This window comes from Phragmites australis, chromosome 13 (assembly GCF_958298935.1).
Source record: "Phragmites australis chromosome 13, lpPhrAust1.1, whole genome shotgun sequence".
Classification (NCBI taxonomy): Eukaryota; Viridiplantae; Streptophyta; class Magnoliopsida; order Poales; family Poaceae; genus Phragmites; species Phragmites australis.
Genome location: NC_084933.1, coordinates 23675788 through 23698035, shown reverse-complemented (window position 1 = coordinate 23698035; position 22248 = coordinate 23675788). Strand labels below are relative to the sequence as shown.

The window sequence follows — 22248 nt, the reverse complement described above, 5'->3', positions numbered from 1 at the left end:
TATGCATTTTGTCTTGTATTTAATATTCATTCGTTATAGTCTATCTAACAATTAAAAACTATTTTCCTTTCTTTTCTTTATTTATCTTCTCCATTAGGTAAAAATCTGATATGAATAATTTTATAACTAGCTAATATGTATTGTTAGATAATGTTTTGACAAATGGCCACTCGATGGAATAAATATAGCGTGTCCGGTGTGCCCTGCCCTTTCTCTTTAGCAAGTAGGAGTAGATCTATTTCTGTTGGTACCAATGAATGCATACGGTACACAGGTCCTGCAGCCAGGGTCCACGGAGTGAAGTACGAAACTCAGCAGTAGTATACCAAAAAAACAAAAGCGCAGTATGCCTGATTTCTTATCGAGCCATTTTTCCCATTAATAAAAAAAATAAAAATCCTGGCTCGTTCAATACGGGCCTAGTTCAGTTCAGGCCGACGACACGCGGGTTGCTGCAAAATTATGTTCCCGTTTGAAAAAAAATTAGAAATAGGCTCTGTTAGAAGGGTATCGTTTTTTTAACATGTCATCCTTCTAATAGATGACTAATAAAAAAATCAAAAAACACTATATTTTATTGATTTTAAAATACAAAATAAAATTCAAAAAATTATGTCGTAGAGGATTCTATAATCTATCTCTAAAAAAATCAACTTAAATAATTACTTTTACAATGAGAAATAAAAAGATAAATTTTATTGTATGTGTACAATAAATTTTTATTGTATATTAACAATAAAATTTATCTTTTTTTCTCATTATACAAATCATATTTTTATCTGAATTTTCTTAGAGCTAGATCATAGTATTCTATACTTACATATATTTTTTCAAAAAATCATGATTATTTCGATAGTGTTTTAAATTTTAAAAATAATAGAATGTAGCGTTTTTAATTTTTTTATATATCACTCGTTGGAAGCACATCTAGCTTTATAATTTTTTATTTTTAAAATATAAAAATAAAAAAGCTCCCCAAACGCAGCCCGACACACCTAAACTTGCCAGACTTGGGCCGGGCTTCAGACTCATGCCAGACTCAACCTTGGTTGGGCTGCCGTCCACTTGGACAAAGCAATCGCCAATCGGGCTAACGTGTGCGCCGCCCGCATCATCGCAGATTCGCAGTTCCGTTTATGATGCACTTGATTTTGCACACGTATTTTTCTCTCTGGTGACCATTTCTATCCCGGAGAAGAACGTGCTTAGCCCATCTCCAGTGCTACAGTATTCAAAAATATTGTAATACTTGAATTTTCTCTCGGAAGAGTCTGTATCCAGTGCTACAGTGTTGAGGAGAGAATTTGATATTCCAAATTTGCCGAAACACTGTAGTAACCTCAACACTGTTCATAGAGTTTGATTGCGGGTTCAGAGGGAGGAGAAGAGTAGTAGAAGATAGGAAATAGTATTAGAGGATATTATAATAATATTATAAAGAATAAATTTTTAAAATATCTATTGTAAATGACCTTACGTCGCATTTCACAGTAGAAGTTAGGAGATAGAAAAAATAAAAAATATTATAATAATATTAGAGGATATTATAATAATATTATAGAGAATAAATTTTTAAAGTATCTATTATAAATGACCTTACATCGCATTTTATATGGATAAGCAATAGGTCTACAGGAGAACAAGGACAGATAGCAGCAGCAAGCAAGAGCTGGCGACCAGCGACCGCCGCGCACACGAGGGCCGAGGCTCCGTTGGGCAGCGAGGGGTACTGGTCCGGCGGCGGCATGTCGCACACGTGGCCGTCGAACTAGACCATCTTCGGGAACGCTCAAGCCCCCGGAGAAGGTGAAGTCGCTCTCGTTCTTCTTCAGTATCATCTCCGTCTGCACGTTCCCGTCCTGCAGCAGCATCTCGTTATAGCACTGTATCCCTCCCCGTGTCGTCTGCAGAGACCGAAAACCCACAAGTCTCGCGTCATTTCTGCTTGGACTCGCAATTTGTTGCAGATTGTGTTGCTTTTTTTAAGCAAAGATTGTGTTGCATTTTTTACATACTGTAGGTGCCGTACTCGATTAGAGGCTGGTAGTTGAAGCTGAACAGCTGCGTCAGGCTCCGTAGGTTCGGGTGCTGCATCACCAGGTTCCTGTCGCTATAGTTCTTCACCACGTTGTAGTTCGTGACCGTCACCTTCACCTGCCAGTATTCCCGGTAGTTCACCTTCACGTGCCAGTGCACCCGGATCGGGCACATGTGCTCGGTGCACCGGATGATCGGCACGGTCGGGTCGTCGTCGCTGTGCGGCAGCGCCTGCAGACTCGATTGGTCGCTCCCGCCGAGAGAACGTAACCAAGCAAAAACGCACACGGATCAGAGAGATGACGTCACAATTCATTACGGGCCGGGGGGACAAAGCGTGACAGGAATGCAGTGAGACTGACTACCTGAAGCATTGCGGCGACGGTATACAAATGCGTTTTACCCCACGGCTTCTCGGGGCCCTTGCTGTCGTCTTTGGCGAGGGCAAAGCCGCCGACGACCATCTGGAACGCGGCGACGGATGTCCCGTTGTTCTGGGTGAGGGACGACAGCACTACACTGCCGCGGCAGCAGTTGGCGGTCTGCTGGTTGTACGGCGATCTGGGCCGCAGCAATGCAGGTGTTTATCAACGCAGAAGCGGGAGCAGTCGTCCTGCTCCGTCGCCTCCGCGCCCCTCGTGTCCCATATGACCTCGTCGCCGGCCAAGTTCCAGCCGCCACCCCGGGTGCTCGATGTGGCGGTACAGCTGGTTATTTGGAGATGGTCATTCCTTGCAATTGTTCCCAGAGCAGCGCCATTTGATCAAGCTCTGATTGTGTTTCTATTGGACCAAGCCAGTTAATCCATTTGTAGTTGGGGAGGGCATTTCATACTAGCGTTTCTTTCTCCTAGATTTTGCATAGATACTAGGGGCAATGTTTTTTGGAGCCTGACCATAGATCCAGTTAGATTGCCATAAAAGAGTTTTCTTGCCACCACCTATGGTTATAATCGTTGAAGCACTGAATAAATCTTGGTCTATCTGATCGCAAGGTAATTGCATCTGTGTCCAAGGCTGTCGGTGACATGAGAACTAGGGGTCCCCGAGGTCAGGACAGCAGAGTGCCACGTGACGCTATTCCTCGGGGACTTTTCCCCGAGGTTCGAGAAGACCAAGTTCCGGGAGAGGGTGCTCGGGGCTATAAACAGTGGACTCCGAGTACCCGAGTTCCCTGAGGGCCCGAGAAGTACGAGTTCCGGGAGAGGGCGCTCGGGGCCATGAACAGTGGTCTCCGAGTACCCGAGTTCCCCGATGACCCGAGCGGACACAGTTCCGGGAGAGGACGCTCGGGCTATGAACAGTTGTCCCCGAGTGCCCGAGTTCCCCGAGGACCAAGAAAAGGCATATCCGGGAGAGAGTGATCGAGGCTATGAACAGTAGTCCCCGAGCACTCACAGTTCCCCGAGGACCTGAAAAGTCCTTCGCCGGTGGTCCCCACGAGGGCTCAGCGGTGAGGTGTCAATTGGTGAGAGGCCCGATGCTGCATTTAAGAGGGAGCGTGGCCTGTCACTTCCAACCACTCCCCCACGCCTGCTGTCAGTCCCTGCCACTGCCTGGCAGGGAGGCGTGGGGACATTTAATGCAGCGGATCCTATCGCGCGTCATCCGACGCGCCTCGGGATATCGACGCAGGGCTCGAGGTATATCGCCTGCCGCTCTGTTGTGTCAGGCTCGCTCTGACCGGACGGGCACGCGGGGTTGCTCGGTGGCTGCGTGGTGGGCCCTCCCCTCAGCACCCGTTGAAAAGCGGGATGATGACCACAGGACCAGACGGGGGTGCGTTTTCAACCCCCCGTAACATCAAACTGCAGCCCATGATAGTTGCTTTCCATTTATGGTGCCTTGGAACTCATGCTATCCTTTCTAGGCACGCCAAGTCCCCCCCCCCAAAGGTATAAAAGGAGGCGGTGCCTCCCGACGGTGGGGCGAAGTTCTTTAGGATCGAGACAAGCTGACGAAGAATGAGAAGCACGAAGCTCTAGACTTAGACAAAAACCATTGTAACACAAAAGATCCTCAGAGAGGTATTCCCAGAACATTTATAGCATACACACAGGAGTAGGGTATTACGCCCCATGCGACCTGAACTTGTCTAAAATCCCCTGAGCATTTATTTCCTCTAGCATGCGATCATCCATCCCACTTGCATCTCATTTACTTCCATTTATTTCACGTACGAGGTAGATTCAGAATCATCCCCACGGCCGAATCTCAAAGGGGGTCCCTCCGGATCCCCGCTTGTGGAGTTCATCTTCCGACAGCTGGCGCGCCAGGTAGGGGGATTGCATCCCTGAATCCGCTTTGTTTTCTGCAGAAAAGATGGCAGGTGGACATCGTCTCCAACGCACCGGCTCTAACTCCAACGAAGAAGTGGAGCCCATCGCTCAAGAGGCACCTTCACGCGCCCCGGCTTGGAGTGCGACCTCCACGCCGTGAAGCAACAAGAAGGGGAGACGCTAAGGCGCTTCATACAGCGCTTCAGCAAGGTCTGCAACACCATACCGTGGATTACCCCCAATGCCATCATCATCGCATTCAGGCAGTGCGTCCGCGACGAGCGAATGCTCAAAAAGCTAGGTATGCATGAGGTCGAAACCACCGCGGAGCTCTTCACGTTGGTCGACAAGTGCGCAAAGGCGGCGGAGGCTCGGGCGTGGCATGTCCCGCGTCCTGAGCAACCCGCTGCCGACCAACCAGGTTCTTCCCGCCTCGACAGGCGGGAAAAGAAAAAGAGAAGGAGGCGCGACGCTGCCCTTGTTGTGCCGGCAAAGGGCTCTGCCCGCAGGCCGGCACACCGGGCGGCTGCCGACAGAAGGCCCGCTCCCGCGAGGGCGCCCGCTCCCCCGAGGGCTCCCGCTCCTGCGAAGCCCGAGCCGGGAAAGTGGTGCGAAATCCACCAAACTGACTGGCACGACCTCACAGAGTGCAGGTCGGTCAAAGGCCTTGTCGAGCGGCGCTAGAAGGAGCGCGGGGAGCGCCGCAGGGGCGGCGACGATAGAGCCGCCCCCGAAAACCAAGAACTCGGGTTCCAGGAGCCCGAGCACACCGTCGCCTTCATCGACAGGGGCGCGTACGCACCCTCCTCTCGTCGTTGCCTTTCCAACCCGGTAGCCTACTTCCTAGCTTGTCAATCATCGGTTGGATTTCTAACTTGGTTAGTCTTCTCTTGTGTAGAGGTAATCCCAGATAATGGCATGGGAATACATAGATCTTCCCCGGGAAGTTTTGTAGTAGTGTTTTCATGGGAACTTTCTCGCATCGAATTGGGTAAATCTCTATTTTTTCGCATGTTCGTTGCCAATCCAGAGCATTTCTCAATAAATTGAAAGGATTATGCTGAGAGTCGTGTGGTCAGAGGTGTCTGGACGAAAGAAAATAGCCATGTCATTTGCATAAACGGAGCATCTCATGCTTGCATGACGAGGCATAACCGGTTTGATGACGCTTTTTTGTGCTGCAAGCTCTATTAGACGCTGCAAAGGGTCTATTGCTATAATGAAAAGCATCAGCGACAGGGGATCCCCTTGACGAAGGCCTTTGCATGTTGAATTGGTTGCCCCGGCTGACCTTTGAGAAGAACTCTAGAAGTTGATGTTCTAAGCAGCGTCAGTATCCAATTCCTCCATCTCTAGCTAAAACCAATGGTTTGCATCACTTCAAGCAGGTAAGGCCATTTTACAGAGTCAGAGACCTTCGAGATATCAAGTTTGATGAACAGAGCCGGGTTATTTCAACCTTTGCAGCTCTCGGGTTATGTTTTGGACGTAGATGAAATTATCATGGATACATCGCTTCTTGATAAACACACTTTGGCTGATTGACACAATATCTTTGAGTCTCTTTCCCAATCTGTCTGCTAGAAACTTTGTTGTGATCTTAGATATGCTATTTATCAAGCTAATTGGACGGTAATCGGCCACCTTCAAGGCTTCACTCTTTTTTGGCAACAGAAGGATGTTTACCTCATTCATGAGAGCAAGATCAGGAACATTTAGGCTGTGGAAACATTGTATTGCCACAACCACATCCTCTTTTATAATGTGCCATGAAGACTTGTAGAAAATCCCCATAAAACCATCTGGTCCTGGGGATTTCTCATTTGGCATATTCTTAATAGATTGCTCTATTTCATCTTCCATGAACAGTTGCTTAAGGTTAGATAGATCGATCATTTCATAGCCCAGCTGCTCCTAACGAAGGCATTGTTCTGTTGTTGCCCAATTGGCCTCTGAAATATCTTAGGAGTTTAGCCTTCTTTTGCTCCGCGTTTATAGTCATCCCTTCTTCTGTTTGTAAAGTTGAATGAAGTGCTTCATTCATCGTGCATTCGCTCTAATTTGGAATTTTTTAAAATTTGTGTCTCCCTTCTATACCCAAGTCATTCTTGAGTGTTGTCTTAGACAGGTACGTTAAATCGCTGCCAGACCACGCACTTTTTTCTTAAGCTGTCGCTTGAATTCCTTCTCATCCAGGGTTAGCAGCCTCTGCTCTTGGGCCACGTCCAGTCTAAAGATAACTTCGTTCACAATCGCTGGGTGCAACCTGGTGTTTCCAATCGATCAACGCGCCCAGATCTTCAAAGCCTTGGCTGTTCTGTTGAGCTTGACCCAAAGCGATAACAAGGGATTCCTAATGTTCACCGATTGCTCCCAGGCTACCTGAACCGTTTCCAAGAATTTTGGCATTTTTGCCCAGAACGATTCAAAGCGGAAGCCTGAAAATTTCACTGAATCTTCATCACCTTAGACTAATAACGCACAATGGTTAGAGACATCAGAAGAGACTGCATGGAGGCCTGCTCGAGGGAACAGAAGGTCCCATTTTGGTGTGGCGAAACAACGATCAATACGAGTAAGTGTATGGCAATCTTGTTCGTTGCTCTAGGTGAAACGTCTCCCTTTAAGCGGTAGCTCTCCGATTTGAAGATCATCAATAGTTCTCTTGAATTTCCCCCATCAATCGATGATTTAGTCTACCGTTGTTTTTGTCTTCGGTTTTGTAGATTAGATTAAAATCACCTAAAAGCAACCACTAGTCATGCACCTGTATCTTGATTCCTATTAACTCTTCAAGGAAGGCCAGCTTTTGCTCTTCTGTTTGCGGTCCATACACAGTAGAAGTAGACAAAGTTACATTGTCATTGAGCATAGTTATATTAGCTAAAATGGTGTGATCTATTGTTGTAATGTTACGAAGGGAGAAGTTGTTAGAAGAGCAAGCAAGAAGGATGTCGGCACTGGCCCCCAAGGATAGAAGAAAAGCATAAGATTGTGCGAAATTAGGCCCCATAATTTCTACGACGTCTTGTTGAGGGCAAACTTGCAGTTTTGTTTCTTGCAGACATACGATTTTGTCCGCTGTGGAAATCAGCATGTTGCGCACAGAAGATCTTCTCACCAGGGAGTTTAAACCTCGGACATTCCAGCACAGGATATTGCAACTAAATTGAGCCATGGAAAAAACACCAAATACTACTAGGCTACTGATTAAAGGGGTGAGGAGGTAGAAAAGTGGACGAAATCACAAACTGGCAGTTGATTGCCTTCCTCTGCCTCAGTCTTCGTCTCCACATGCTCACCCCAATCTTCCATTTTGTGACTCAACAAGTTGACAGGAGCCCAACTGGTATTGATGGCTAATCGAACAACTGCTACTGATAACACCATAAAGGCAGACTGACCTTGATATCTCAAACACAAACCATTACTACTGAACTTAGATGAAGAGGTACTCTTAGTGGTACATACATTAGTGATCATAACAGAGGTACAAACAACCATGATGGACCAAACGATGCTTCTCCTTCATGCTGGAGTCCCTCCCATCACACTAAAGCCACCTCTTAAGGGGCCACCCTCTTGGATTTCCTGGGCTTGGTATGGTTCCCTTTTTCCACCAGCATAGTGATGACCTCCATTGTCGATTTTCTCAGAGGCTGCTGAAAGTGCTGGAAATAGCGGTCAGATAAAGATTTGTTAGTATTGGCCAGAGAAAGCTCCGCAAGCTTTTTGGTAGGGACTTCTTGCGCAAGCTACTTAGTGGTTTTGCCTCGAGTGAGTTTGTTTGCATATCTATCACTACCCCTAGGCATCCGAGGTGTGCGCTATGCAGGGGGCATGTAAGGGAGGACTTGAAACAGGTGGTTCTAGACATAGTGGAGGAGAAGGTGCCATGATGACTGAAGCAACAAAATCTTTTGGTGTTTGTACCTCAGGGGTGACGTGGCAAGCGCTAGTGTTGATCTCAGCAGCACGTCCTTCTTGGTCTTTCTCATGATCTGCCTCTGCAGCACGCCCTTAGATCTTGCACGTGACCGTGAAGGTAGGTAGGTGAAGTTCCACGCACGGAATTGTTGGCGCTGGAGTGCAGACTTGCTGACCGACACATTCACCGGGTTCGATCCCATGGATGATGGCATCGCTAAGCATCCCCCTGTTGACAGACAAGGTTGGTCGTAGGATAGGTGGACGATGCAGACCTGTAAGTGTGGATGCAGCAGCCAGTTCATCAAAGCATAGGATCGAAGCCCGAGGGAGCAGAGCAAGGTAACACGCTTGAAGAGGCTTGAAACAGCAACACTTCACCTAATTGGGGAAGAGAGCAAAGCTTCTGGCGGGTGGGGGAGTAGAACTTGGTGACCGGCGACGTGAAGGATACCTTCTTGTGCCCCTAACCTCTCTGGATTCCATGGAGTCGATGCCGAACCGGGCTTCTTGGCGACGAGCTTGAGAGGTGGTGTGCATGGCCATCCACGCGATGTCTGTATCTCCCGCAGTACTCCCCCTGGACAACACTGCCCTCATCGTGACAAGGGCTCGAGAGTCATGACCAAAGGGAGCGGCTTCAGTGTCGATGTGGGCTACACCTATGACGATCGTCTTCTGCATCACCATCTGTCAGAGGATGAACTCCTCAAGTGGGGATCCGGAGGGACCCCCTTTGAGATTCGGCTTAGGGGATGGTTCTGAATCTACCTCGTATGTGAATTAATGAGAGTAAATGAGATGCAGGTGGGATGGATGATCAGAAATAAATGCTCGAGAGAGTTAGACAGGTTCAGGACGCACGGAGCGTAATACCCTACTACTGTGTGTATGCTATAAATGCTCTGGAAATGCCTCTTTGTGGATCTCTTGTGTTACAAGGATTTCTGTCTAAGTCTAGAGCTTCGTGTATCCTGTCTTCGTTAGCTTGTCCGCGTCTGTTGAACTTCTTGAACTTGTCTTCTATCACTTCACCTGAACCCCTTCTTCTCCGGGGTGCCCACCCCTTCTTATATCCCGTTGGGGCGGCCTGGCGTGCCCAGAAAGGAGGGCGCGAGTCCCAAGGTGCCATAAATGGAAAGCAATCATCATAGTCTGCAGCTTGACATTACGGGAGGTTGAAACTTGAAAATGCGTCCCCGATCGATCATGTCGTCATCATCCCACTTTTTAGCTGGTGCAACAGGGAGGGCCCACCGGGCAGCCACCGAGCAACCCCGCGTGCCCGCCCTGTCAGAGCAAGCCTGACACAGTAGGGCTGCAAGCGATAGGCCTCGAGCCCAGCGACGATATCCCATGGCGCGCCGGATTACTCGCGATGGGACCCGCCGTATTAAATGTCCCCACGCCTCCCTGCCAGGCAGTGGCAGGGACTGACAGCAGGCGTGGAGAGAGTGGTTGGAAGTGACAGGCCACGCTCCCTCTTAAATGCAGCATCGAGCCTCTCACCAACTGACACCTCACCGCTGAGCCCTTGTGGGGTCCATCGGCAAGGGGCTTCTCAAGTCCTCAGAGAACTCTGGGTGCTCGGGTACTACTGTTCATAGTCCTGAGCGTCCTCTCCCGAAACTGGGTCTTCTCGGGTCCTCGGGGAACTCGGGTACTCGGGGACCACTGTTCATGGCTCCGAGCGTCCTCTCCCGGAACTTGTACTTCTCGGGTCCTCAGGGAACTCGGGTACTCGGGGACCACTGTTCATGGCCTCGAGCGCCATCTCCCGGAACTTGTACTTCTCGAGTCCTCGACGAACTCAGGTACTCGGGGGACCACTGTTCATGACCCCGAGCGCCCTCTCTCGGAACTTGGTCTTCTTAGACCTCGGGGAGATAGTCCCCGAGGGAAGGCACCACGTGGCATTCTACTGTACTGGCCTCGGGACTCGGAGACCCCTGGTTCCCATGTCACCGACACCATCCCTGTCCCTACGGTCACCACCTTCCTAGTGGCAGGGATGATGGGGGAAGTGATCGGCCTGAATGCCACCATCAAGGATACCATACTGCCAATCTTCCCAACGCATGTTGCTACGCCACATATCAGGTGGGTTGTTGGTGAGGAACGCCAAATCCTGGATAACCTCCAGGTGAATGAAGAGCCTATAAGTCTACCCTCTCTTGACATCTATTAGTCTGTCATAGTGGACCTCAACTTCATCTAGAGGAATGGAGATCGGAGGCAACTCACAATCGGCATTTGAAATGGTCATCCAAATGATCTTCGGGATGAGGTCGGGGTTATTGTACCAAGCCCAAAGGTCATAAGTCCATGTACGCTCTCTTCTCTTGGACTACTCATCCACAAAATGTAGAGCGCAGCGCCTCCCAATGACCAGTGTCACAACCTCCTCGAATAAAGCATGTGCCGGAAGACCTTCAATACATAGACAAACGCGAAAACCCTAGTTGGACGAGTCAGCATACCTTCTTTCACTCCAACACGCGAAGCGAAACTCTCGACCCCGGTAGAGCAACGGTTGAGCATTGAAAACTTCGTCCCTAACCCTTCTGCTTTTGAAGATGATCAGAAAGTGCTCCAGATGGTGTTTCACCAATTGGCACTCATGAATAGCGATGAGGAATTGTGTCATCAGAGCATATGAGAGGACGGAGGGTTCCGTCTGAGGCCAGACCCCTGCCAGCCAATAGATAGCTGCTCTTTCCAGGAGCATCTCCCTTCTCCGCTCAATGCAGCCAGTGGTCGAGACTGTGGCGAAATCCTCCAGAGGCCTGGCTATCGGGTCCCCAGGGAATTTAGCCATCGCAGAAGGGCTAGAGGGTGTTGGCAGCTTGAAAGGTGAAGGAGTTGGAGGGGTTATCGGGGCACTGCGGGGTGGAGGCTGAGGTAGGTGGGCTTGCGAAGATATTTGTGGCTGCTCTGGAAGAGGGTGAGAGGCAAAGGATGTGTTTTGAAGAAGCAAATTGGGCTAATTGACGCTGCACTCAAAGGAACGATGACCAGAACGTTTGCAGTTCCAACATTTTGTTGGGTCCCGACAGGAAGCTACCTTGTGGTCGGAAGCAAGACAATTGAAGCATCTTCCTTGCAGCCATCTTAAAGAGAGGTTCGAACTCGGGCGCTGCTTAAACTTTATCGCGTTGAATGCCTCTCCGGCAGGGATGGGGCTTTTAATGCACAGAGCTATTATACCACTAGAAATTCGGCTTCACCGTGCTCCAATCCTCCGGTTTGTAGTTAGATCCTCGAGCCCAATGCTCTACCACAGTATGGGAGCCATCACAGGGGCAATGATGAATGGTGCCGCTATCTTTGATCTCAGTTGTATCACAAAGCTTGTTGCTGCGCTGAGGATAGGTAGGTGGGTGACCTTCTTCAATGGCCTTGAAATGAGCTGCCTTCTATGTCCTCATACTGCCGCTGATCTTCCAGTTTTTGAGCTCATCTCCTGTAAACTCATGGGATTGCAGAGATGCCTTGGACAGTTGGGAGGAACTCTAAACGTCAGAGAGGGGCATCACCTCCCCATTCCTCTGCCTGAACTAAAAATGCCGCTGAGAGAACTTTTCCTCATTGCCACTGCAAGGTTGGTGAGCAGGCTTATCTGCAGTAATTCCTTCCCCCTCTGCTGAGAGGACGTCGGACTGGGCTGACACTTTTGAAGGGCTCGTAGAGGGAGCAATCACGCCTTTGAAGCTGGAACAACATCCATCCTCATGCCATTGCGCATCTACCGAACCGGTGGAGTAAACACGCCTTGAAGGAGGATGAGGAGGTGACGCAGAGCGAGACCTCTAAGGGATCGCCCATTACAACCTCTGCATAGCTGTGACGAAGATGTACATCAGCTCTGTGCTCTTGTTCATCAGCAAAACGTGGGCAGGAATGGGTGGATCTGTACTCATTGTAAGTTGACACTTGGATATGAAGATATGAAGGTCGGGATGAACGGGACGAGGAAGGAGTGACGACGCCATCAAGAGGTGGCGCGTCCGGCGCGGGACGATGGGAGGGTAGGGAAAACAGGGCTCTCTGAGCTAGGGAAGGAAGGATCTGGACAATGGACGGGGAGGGCGGAGAGGATCTGGAAAGGATTTGAGGGATTTGGGGATTTTTTGTGGAAGGATTTGGGGATCGCTCGCCGTCGCCTGGGAGACGCTCAGGGGAGCGCTTTAATGGCTCCATTCTCGATCCTTCACTCTTGACACTATGTCTCATGTTTCAGATAATGGAGAGTTTTAATTTTCACCAATAAAAATATGGAGGGGACACTCTAGGTCGCTTGCTGCCGGTCCACTCCATGTGCATCTGGGGCACCCACCACTCCCAGCTGGTCTGCTCGTCGGCGGTAACAACGACGTCACCAAGCAGCCACTCTCGCCCTGTCCATGGCGTGTAAGCTTCTTGCAACAGCCCACCAAACTGAGCTTCTCCACTCTACTACTTTCTAGTAGTACTGTAATACATATGTTACAGAAGATGAAGAGTTTTAATTTTCACTAGTAAGAACATGAAGGGGACACTCTAGGTCGCTTGTTGCTGGTCCACTCCGCGTGCATCTGGGGCACCCACCGCTCCTGGCTGGCCCGCTCGTCGGCGGTAACAACGACATCACCGAGCAGCCGCTCCCGCTCCATCCACGGCTTGTAAGCTTCTTGCAGCAGCCCTCCCATCTGAGCTTCTCCACCCTGCTGAAACGCGAGTTGCCACATGCCAAGTGAGTACGATAATGAATTTACTGCTTCTTTCGGTTATTTTGTCTGTACATCCACATGGTTAAACTTCAAGTGCAAAAAAGTTGTGAGCAAACCGAGAAAAAGATATGCAAGCTGATCGTTTGCTTTATCTCATATCATATCTAGGTGGTCTCCACGAGATATTATCCCGACAGTCTGGTCCAGCAAATAGTTTTTTTCCTAATGCAAGTGTGAGCATGACAACAAACTGCTCCATAATTGTCAGCTCAAAATATCGCCAAAAGGAGGTAGTGGTTAGGGTAGATGACCGGCGACCGGCGATGCTATGGCGCATTTGGCTTCTGTGCACAAGACGGCGCAGGACCTCGGGACAAGACTGCTACATGCTGTGCATGTTCATGGTGTTCTCAGTAACATGTCAGTGAGAGGTACAGAAGTTGCTCATGCACCGCACTAGTAGCTCGCAAGGGTGTTCGCATGGCACTGAAGTGGCGGAAGGATGGAACTGACCTGATAGAGGCCGTCTGAGCAGGCGCCGACGCCAGCGGCCGCGTCGTCCACGAGGAAGTCCTCGACGTGCCACCCGGGCAGCGTCTTGGTCAGGTACTCGGAGATGCTGCTCCCGTCGCTCGCGCTCGCCGTGGCCGCGCTCGCGCCGGCGCCGCTGGAGGAGTCGGCGTTGCGGGGGCTGCTGCTGTTCTCTTCCTCCTCCTCCTGATCCTCTTCCGATGGCGCAGGGGAGTCCACCGGCGCCGAGGAGACGCGCACGCCGGTGAGCAGGAACCGGCTGTGCCGCCTCGTCATCTCGCTCGCGTTGTGCACGGGCACGTCGCACTCCCGGCACAGGATCGCCCTGTCCTCCACGCAGAAAAAGAACCCCCTCCTCTCCTGCAGTCCACGCTCGATCAGACTTCAGTTTCGAGGCAAAGATCAACGGTTCCTCCTATTCTACGTTTGGTGTATCACTGACCTGGCAGATGTCGCAGAGCGGCGGCTTCTGGGCGGACGAGGAGGAGGATGACGATGGGTGGAGGAGGGAGAAGCGGCGGTGCTTCCCCGCGAGCTTGTTGGCGCGGTGGACGCGGCGGTCGCACGCGTCGCACAGCGCGGCCTCGTCGGCGCAGCAGAAGACGGAGGCTGCCTCGGCCGAGCACACGTCGCACTGCACCTTCATACCGCCGCGCTGCCTACTCCACCTGGGTCGATCGATCCGCGCAGGAGGCCGGCGAGGTGGTTAACCAAGCCTACTAAACGCAAAAGATGCCGTGCGAGTGGGAGAGGTAGATAAGATAGCTGTATATATGTCTCGGCTACAATAGCGGTACAGGACATGGGCTTCTATATCGGGAGGTGTCAAAAGCACATTGTGTACTATATTTTAGTACGGCAGGAAAGCAGGCGTTGAGAAATGGCACTCATCCCCCATTTTTATGCGTACACACTGGTGGACCTAACATTTTAACAATGGGCAAATCTACAATTTACCATTAAATAACTACTGATTCTACAATCCGTCATCAAATAAATTCTGTTTACTTCTATACCATCGAATAAATGTTTCAGTTACTTATATGCCATCGGCTTTCGATACTACCCTCCGCTATACTGTTCATGAACAGTACCCGAGAATAAAACAAGTCAAAAAATGTCGATTTTTGTGCACGCTCTATAATTCATAATCAACCCATTTTAACTGTATTCACCTAAAAATACTGTGTAAAATTCAAACTAAAATTTCTCAAAATGAGCTACTTTTGTAATACTATGCATTACAAAGAACTAATTTTTTCACCGCGGGAGATAATTTTAGAAATTATTACATCACATTAGAGGAATATTAGTAAATTTTCTCAGATTTTTTTAAATTTTTATGAGGCTTAAAAATTACAAGAAGTTACAAAAGTAGTACATTTTGAAGAATTTTAGTTTGAATTCTATATAGTATTTTTAGTGAATACAGTTAAAACGGGTTGATTATGAATTATAGAGCGTGCACAAAAATCAACATATTTTTTGTGATTTTTTTATTCTCGGGTATTGTACATACTGTTCATGAACAGTACAGCGGAGGGTAGTATCGGAAGCCGATGGTATATAAGAATTGAAACATTTATTCGATGGTATAGAAGTAAACAGAATTTATTCGATAACGGATTGTAGAATCAGTAGTTATTCGATGGCAAATTAACAATTGAGGTGCATAGGTAAAAAAAAATATTCAATAAGCTATGTTGCACGTTTAGATCATCCGGAGCTTATTAGGTTTTGAGATGATATGGTGTGGTAGTGAGATAAGGTCCAGAAGAATATAAATGGTCTATTGAGTAGAAATACAACACGTAATTCTATAATGCTAATAATTGCAGACATCTATAGCTATTAGATATAATATATATACTATTTTTTTTAAAAAAAATTATGTGTACATATGTCTTAACTTGGGCCTGCCACTGTATACACACTTGTGTGTTTGGTTGGTGCGATAAAGTTGTATGATAAATGATCATTTACATTTTTTAGGTGTTTGGTGGATGGGAGATTGCCATCCACATTTTAGGAATATTTCTTAAATATACTGGATAGATTGATCTATTTATTTTGGCTAATGAGATCATCCACCTTGGCTAATTATGATCATTAGTAAAATAATTAGTGACAATTAATATGTTGTATTGATAATTAGTATTTATTACTATGAGATTATGATTATTAAGTGCTAGTGTGTTTATTAGTGTACTATTGGTATATCGATTAGAGTACGATTAGTGATAATTAGTATATTTTATTGTTAATTAGTAATCAGTATAATAAGATTAGCATTGATAAGTGTTAGTGTGTATTAATTAGTGTAGGTTAACTATTATTATTTAAAATTAAGAGATATAATTTAGGTAATTACTCTCATCCTATCACCCTTATCACTTTATCTAAATAAAAAACTGACTTAGTCTAAAAAGAGGTTTGGTGAAAAATGTGTAATGGCTAAGTTCCGTAGCTAGGGTGATGCAGATTTCAAACAAGGGTACGGAAGAGGGGGCCAGAGTCTCCGCCGACCTACCCTGATTTCCGATAGCTTTGATGAGCCATGGTGGTACAGGTAGGGGAAGAACAAGGACACCGTATCGGGGATTCATGAGTAGTGCTGTATAAGAAAACGTCACAACTTCTCTTTATCACTGTTATTGCTTTCATGCTTCCGTATCAGCAAAAATATGTTGAAAAGAAAAGGGCACTCGCTTTCGGGACCACCTGTTGTTGCAATCTAGACCCGATCAAGTTATGCCAGCCTGAAGCTGGCAAAGCTCGTCTCCACATGCAAGAAAAGTCTAAAACCGAAGGTAACAGTGCAGCGGTACTTGTTTTTTCAGGGAACGATGCGGTAGCACTGTACTGGCAATCTTGTCACACGGCCTTGTAGACGCTTCCAGGTTATACTCCTGCATTATAGCATCCTTAAAACAGTAATCGTTCACGATCACAAAGCCTTCTCTGATGTATATTTCAGTCAAGGCCATGCGGAGTTTTGACTACAGTTAGTGTGCGCAACACTTCTCTGCAACTGCAAGCGCATGAATGTGTAAAGGTGTGTTGAAACTGCTACTAAACAGTGCCATTTTTCACACTACATTATCTGACATTTTGGTTGATGAGACTGAAGAAAGTTCAAATCTTCTGCCGTCCAATGATTAGGCATTCTTGGATTGGGATCATGGGCGCGAATGGGCAGCCGATAGGGGTCAGAGAGAGCTCAGAGTTCAGACATGGCCGCATGGGTGCTCTCTGGTCAGGCTCGCAGTAAGGACGCCGTCCTGCAACTTGACGCTGCCTCTGCCGAGTGCTCCTCTTTTCCTGCACTTTCCTTCTCGCGGTAGCGTTGTTTTGACCATCTTCTATCAAGCAAAGGAAGCTGCAACGGTGAACCTAGGATCAACGAATTCGGATGCCTATTTCTATTTATTAAAGATATATTTGGCAAAACTCTAGCTATAATAATTTTTTAAGCTAATCATCTTTAGCTTAAAAATTTTTAGAGCCGAAGCCGTGGATATATTGATGATGGTTGGCTTAGGTATCATGTTTTTACTTTGGACTGGAAATAAATATTTAAATTATTTTATTTTATCTTACAAACTCTAAATTTTACATTTATATAATAATACATGTAGTTCCTCCCAAATTTATTTTTTCGTTTTAAAAAATAATTTTCTTTTTCTCACGTCAAAAGTCGATGCTTCAAAGGTACGCCAAGAGCTTGGCGCAAGAATTCAGAGGTTGGTAGTAGAGTAATGGATATAAATACGATTGCATGTCAGTCTTCGGTAAGCTTCAGGAGCAGCACAATTCTCTAAAAAAAGAGCAGTGCAATTCTTATATCTTTTTTTCCTTAAAAATACATAATCTCCTTGCCATTTCCCATGAATTATGATCAGTTTATACTCAGCCATGCAGATGCAGCCATGAAGGTACACGGCGGCACAGCGTCCCTGGGTCGTGCAGTTTATTTGCGCCCCATATTCCACTGCAACTCATGTTTCTAGAACCATACTGCCCCCCCCCCCCACAACCATAGTTGCTTATATATTTGGTAATCTAACTTCATTACCATTACCAACTGCTTTGCCAAAAATACCTTTCAATTGATGTCACGGGTGACCTCATTACCATTCTTCTAGCTTTAAGAAATGCATGTTCCCCTCAAGCTCGGATCCAGTAGTGCTAGGGACCTAAACCTATCAAACTGTATCCATGCGTATGATTGGATGATGGTAAAGGTCTTGTAACTGAAACAAAGTTGTTCAAAAGTAGTACAAAAAAACATGTACTCATGAAGTACGACTAATCGCAGTACTCATGAAGTACGACAAAACTAATTGCATGCCGGTCATTACAATTTTTAGTCTATTCCATGTATCAACAAATGATTATGCAAGCCACTTCCTTTTTCACAAAATTATGTGGCGGCTTAAGATCGACCTTAAAATAAAAATACTCCTCTAGTATCTAGAAGGATGAGTAATTTTAGCCCGAGGCAACCTAGCAAAACGAAATTGAATGGGAGTCTAAAATACAACTTTTGTAATCAAAACGAAAGCATGGCCTCCATGTAGTTAGATTTACATCACTGTCTGTGTGCTTTCCTATTGTACATGCATACAGCGTATTACAACCTACTACATCGCATTCGTGCACAGCTGCTGCTGCCGCCAGCTAGAGATATATTTGCAGAGCACCGTGTAGGTCAAGTGGACCCTCAAAGAAGTGCTGAGGTAGCTCGTCTTGGAGGCCAAAAAGGGAACTTTTGGCCGTCTCAGTTGTCGGCATGACATTGGATATAGCAGATCCAACGTGGAAGAATCGGAAAGGAAATCAAAACAGAGATGAATAATCAAATAACGCCTCGTCCAGGTCCAGCAATGCAGCAGCCTGTCCTCTCAGGTCGCAAGTGCACCCCTGCAACCACCCCCGCCGCAATCAGCAGATACGCCTGGATCCCGTTGATCCATTCGCTGTTTCGCCCAAATCAGCATTGGATCAACGCGTCTTCTGTTGGATCAAGAAGGCATCCTGGTTCATCACTCGATAAGGCTAGATATGCCTGCCGCATCGTCTCTTGGTAACAGTTGCATATGGACTTCGCCTTGAGCAGAAGAATGCACTTGCACTCTAAACGACGGCTACCACCATTGCTGCAGAAAGTCAAGCCGTTATTGTGCGCTGAACGTCTCGACCGATCCACGCAACATGAAGGCCACATCCGTCCTGTAAACGCATGCCATCACATTAAAATCTCATAACCCAACCCAGCTTGAGCGCCGAGCAGCAGGAGAGGATTACAGGCCAGGGCAAGCAAGCTTTTTCAGATGTGATGCGCAATCAGTGCCCCAGCAAAGCGATCGCAGGCTTGGTCCTGCCCGGAGATGGCAACCAGTGCAGCATCCTGCGCCATGGAACCATGCAAGCAGCAGCAGCCGGAGAACGAAGGCCACTGACAGGCGCGTGAGAGAAAGGGACAACTCATCTACCCGGAGCGGTACATGCCGTTTTGCAGGCGTCGCTTTATACACCGCGGCGTCCCGATCGGCAGAGGTATGGGCGCGTGGGCGTCTTATCGACGGCGTAGTTAAGCGTGGGATGATGCGACCGAAACCATCGCCGAAACGACGATCTCCTAGGATAAGCGCGCACTGGCACCACAAGATTGCTTTCGTTCTCTCCGTTTACTCCTGACACCGGAAAAGCTTGCTTTTGTCATCTTCCCCGGCATGATCGATCAGCACACTGTTATTCTGGATACCATATTTTTGTCGACGGAGTAATGTAATCTTGACCCGTTAGCTGCTAGTGGTGGTGCAGTACAACTTGTACCTCTTTGGCTGGCAAAGTGGCTGGAAGTCTAGAACGTCTAAGGATCAAAAGTCTCCTCTATCCACATGACTTTCTTTTTAGGGGCTTTTGCAAATTTACCACTAATTTTTTATTTTTTGCAAGAATGTCACTCGAGTGACAGTTCTGGTGGCATTTTTGCAATATTTTAATGACAAATTTGCAATAACGGTTCAAAACAGTGGTAAATTCACAATTGTCCCTTTTTTTATCACGCTTGCTCATCTGCTGGCGATTTTTTTAACCATCCAAACAATATTCTAATTAATTATTTATTCAATTATGACTTATGATTAATCACAATACCGTTCTATTAGTCTCGACACGTGTTTTATGCATAAGATCGAAACATATGCCTTTCCAACATATCATATTATAACAAAGCTTAACAAAGAATGATTAATTTAATTATATTACAAGTTCTTAAGTATCGATAATTTCTTACAATTTACAGCAAAAGAGAGCTAGGAGGAAACTGAAACTAATCAACTTTTAGATAAAAGAGAACTATACAGCGTAAGCTAAAACTATAAACAACAAAAAGAGGATAGAGTCATATGCCCTTAGTGCCTATTTGTTTTAGGCTGTTTCTTCTGCTTCCCAGAAGCCAGAAACCAAAGCAAACGGGTTTGCTGAAAAACGGCTTCTGAAGAAGTCAGAAGCCTGCTTTTGAGAAAATAAACTAGAAGCTGAGAAGCTAGCTGAGAGTAGTTTTTCTGATAAGTAATGCGCTGAAAAGCTATAAAATTGTTGTAAAATACAACAGCTAAAATCCAAAAATAGCTTTTCAAAAAAGTCAAAAGCATAGCTTTTCAGAGAAGCCAGAAGCAGAAGCCCAAACAAACAGACCCTTAGTCTTCATCACAAAAGTATGATCTCTGAGTAGTTACCTACTCATGTCGGCCACCACCCTCGACAGACGTGAAGTAACCAAAGACTAGCTCCCCCTGGCTGGTAGCACCCGAAAGAGCAGTGTGAGTACGAAGGTACTCGCAAGACTTAATACATATTGGGTACTTATAGATAACCCAACTCTAAGGATTATGAATTGAGATGTTAGTAAGAATACGTACACAGGGTTAAGTAAATTTATACGCGAAAACAAAATTTAACAAAAACATGTGTGAGCATCTAGACATAACCAACATAACTATCTAACCTATAACCATCAACTAAACATATATGTAAAAGGAACCATAGTAATAACATATGTAAAGAACCATCTCAACCCAACAACCACTTCAAACCAAACTCGTAACTCTACGACTGCTGCAAATGGGCAAAAACATGCTCACGACCAAGAGCGCGATATTTTAAAATATTTTTACACCCTGCAGGGGTTACAAATTTACCCACAAAACTCGAGGACCATACAGCTTGAGTGACAACATAGGTCCACCCAATGGGGTACTCATGTTAACATTTCTCAATAAGCCCCAACCATTTGAATCAGGCATCGCTCGGTGCGGAGCTCACTTAGGTTAACTCTTGAAGTAACCTTAATTGTCTCTTACAAGCCCACCTGCTCACACCGTCGATGTACAAGCTCAAATGATTACAACTAAAGAGGTATTTGACTTATCTTACCATTAGATCGATACGTGGTAAGTACGGTAAGTGCTAGAGCCAATTGCAATAGCGATAGGTGCTTAAGCGACCCAAGCGGTCTATAGTGTTCGGGTTTCTCTCCCGACTTACCCAGGGGAACTCCACATCAGGGTAGTAGAAACACCTCTAACACCGCCCATATCTCGTCTCATCCTCACTGCTCAACCAACCAACACTATTGACCCAACATTGTTATCAATGTGACAGTAATTAAAGCCTATAGCTCACGAATGAGGTTGAACAACCGCTCGACTTCTACCGAAGAATCTATGCATAGCTAAGCATTTTAGTTAACTTTTAAACTAGACCATCATCAAGTTAAACCCTGGTTACAATAAATGTATTACCACTAACTCAAGACGGGGTGTAATGCATCAACAAAGGGTCTACCCATGTAAGACTCGATATCGACTCAACAACATGCGTAATGTACATAAAGTGTTTTTTTTTATCACATTAGACACATATGATCAAAATTAATAGTAGAAACATGCTTATACACTTGTCTTGCTGCTCAGGCGGCTGCCTGATGCTACCCACGTAGAATTCACAAAACCTGTATGACTCGGTGTCACCTTCAACCACACCCGCGTCACACTCCGGATCCTCGTTCACTAAAGAAGAGCGCATGCAATGATGAGCATTAATGGGGTGCAATAATGTATAGTACAATATGCATAACAACAAGCTAAAGCGCAAGATATGTGAAATAATAGCAAACTTTGCGATCTGAACGACTTCAGAAATCTATCAGGAGGCCGGAGACTCCAGGTTGAACTCGAAACCTCCGGGTTGTACTCCGAACGGGAGTTCTATGCTAAATCTAAATCGAATTAACCCGGACCCTCCGGGTTGGGCAGATTATCCGGGTGAGGCTCTGGGTTAGGTGCTCAGTTAAAAGCACTACTAATTACTCGGACCCTCTGGGTTTAATCCGTCCGGACTATCCGTGTTTAACCCAGACACGGGTTAAACCCGGTCGATTATACTCGCATGTTAAATCTATCCTACATAAATATACATATATACTATACAAAGGGTTCTAAACTTAACTTATACCATAAACTATAACGATTTTTTTAGCACAATTCATAGGGGTTTTCACTGGGCAGCCTGAAAGGATAATAATGTCACATAGAGGGGTGTGAATAGGTGATTTTACAAAAATTCATCCCCTTTTACCGTTAGTCTAAACTTGTAGCAGAAAATAAACTAACATATTTTTCACAAGTAAAAATCCTAAATATGCTAAACTCAAATATTGCACAATCACTTAAATAAGTGTGAAAGTTACAATCTTAG

General features: G+C 46.4%; 1 protein-coding gene and 1 pseudogene across 2 annotated transcripts; both read right to left on the bottom strand.

Annotated features, from left to right (window-relative positions):
- Nucleotides 1-429: 429 nt before the first annotated feature.
- LOC133889542 (COBRA-like protein 7) lies at nt 430-6178 on the bottom strand (annotated as a pseudogene).
- Nucleotides 6179-12471: 6293 nt separating this feature from the next.
- LOC133889709 (B-box zinc finger protein 20-like) lies at nt 12472-14322 on the bottom strand. 2 transcript variants are annotated; one of them, XM_062330165.1, is made up of 3 exons: nt 13925-14322; nt 13465-13842; nt 12472-12948 (listed from the first exon to the last, which is right to left on the bottom strand). In XM_062330165.1, the coding sequence occupies exons 1-3, from the start codon at nt 14126-14128 to the stop codon at nt 12757-12759; spliced, it is 774 nt and encodes a 257-aa protein (XP_062186149.1). In that variant the 5' UTR covers nt 14129-14322; the 3' UTR covers nt 12472-12756. The 2 variants fall into 2 exon arrangements, with proteins under 2 accessions (XP_062186149.1, XP_062186150.1); XM_062330166.1 differs by having other exon boundaries at nt 12472-12945; nt 13925-14321.
- Between the last annotated feature and the right edge of the window lie 7926 nt (nt 14323-22248).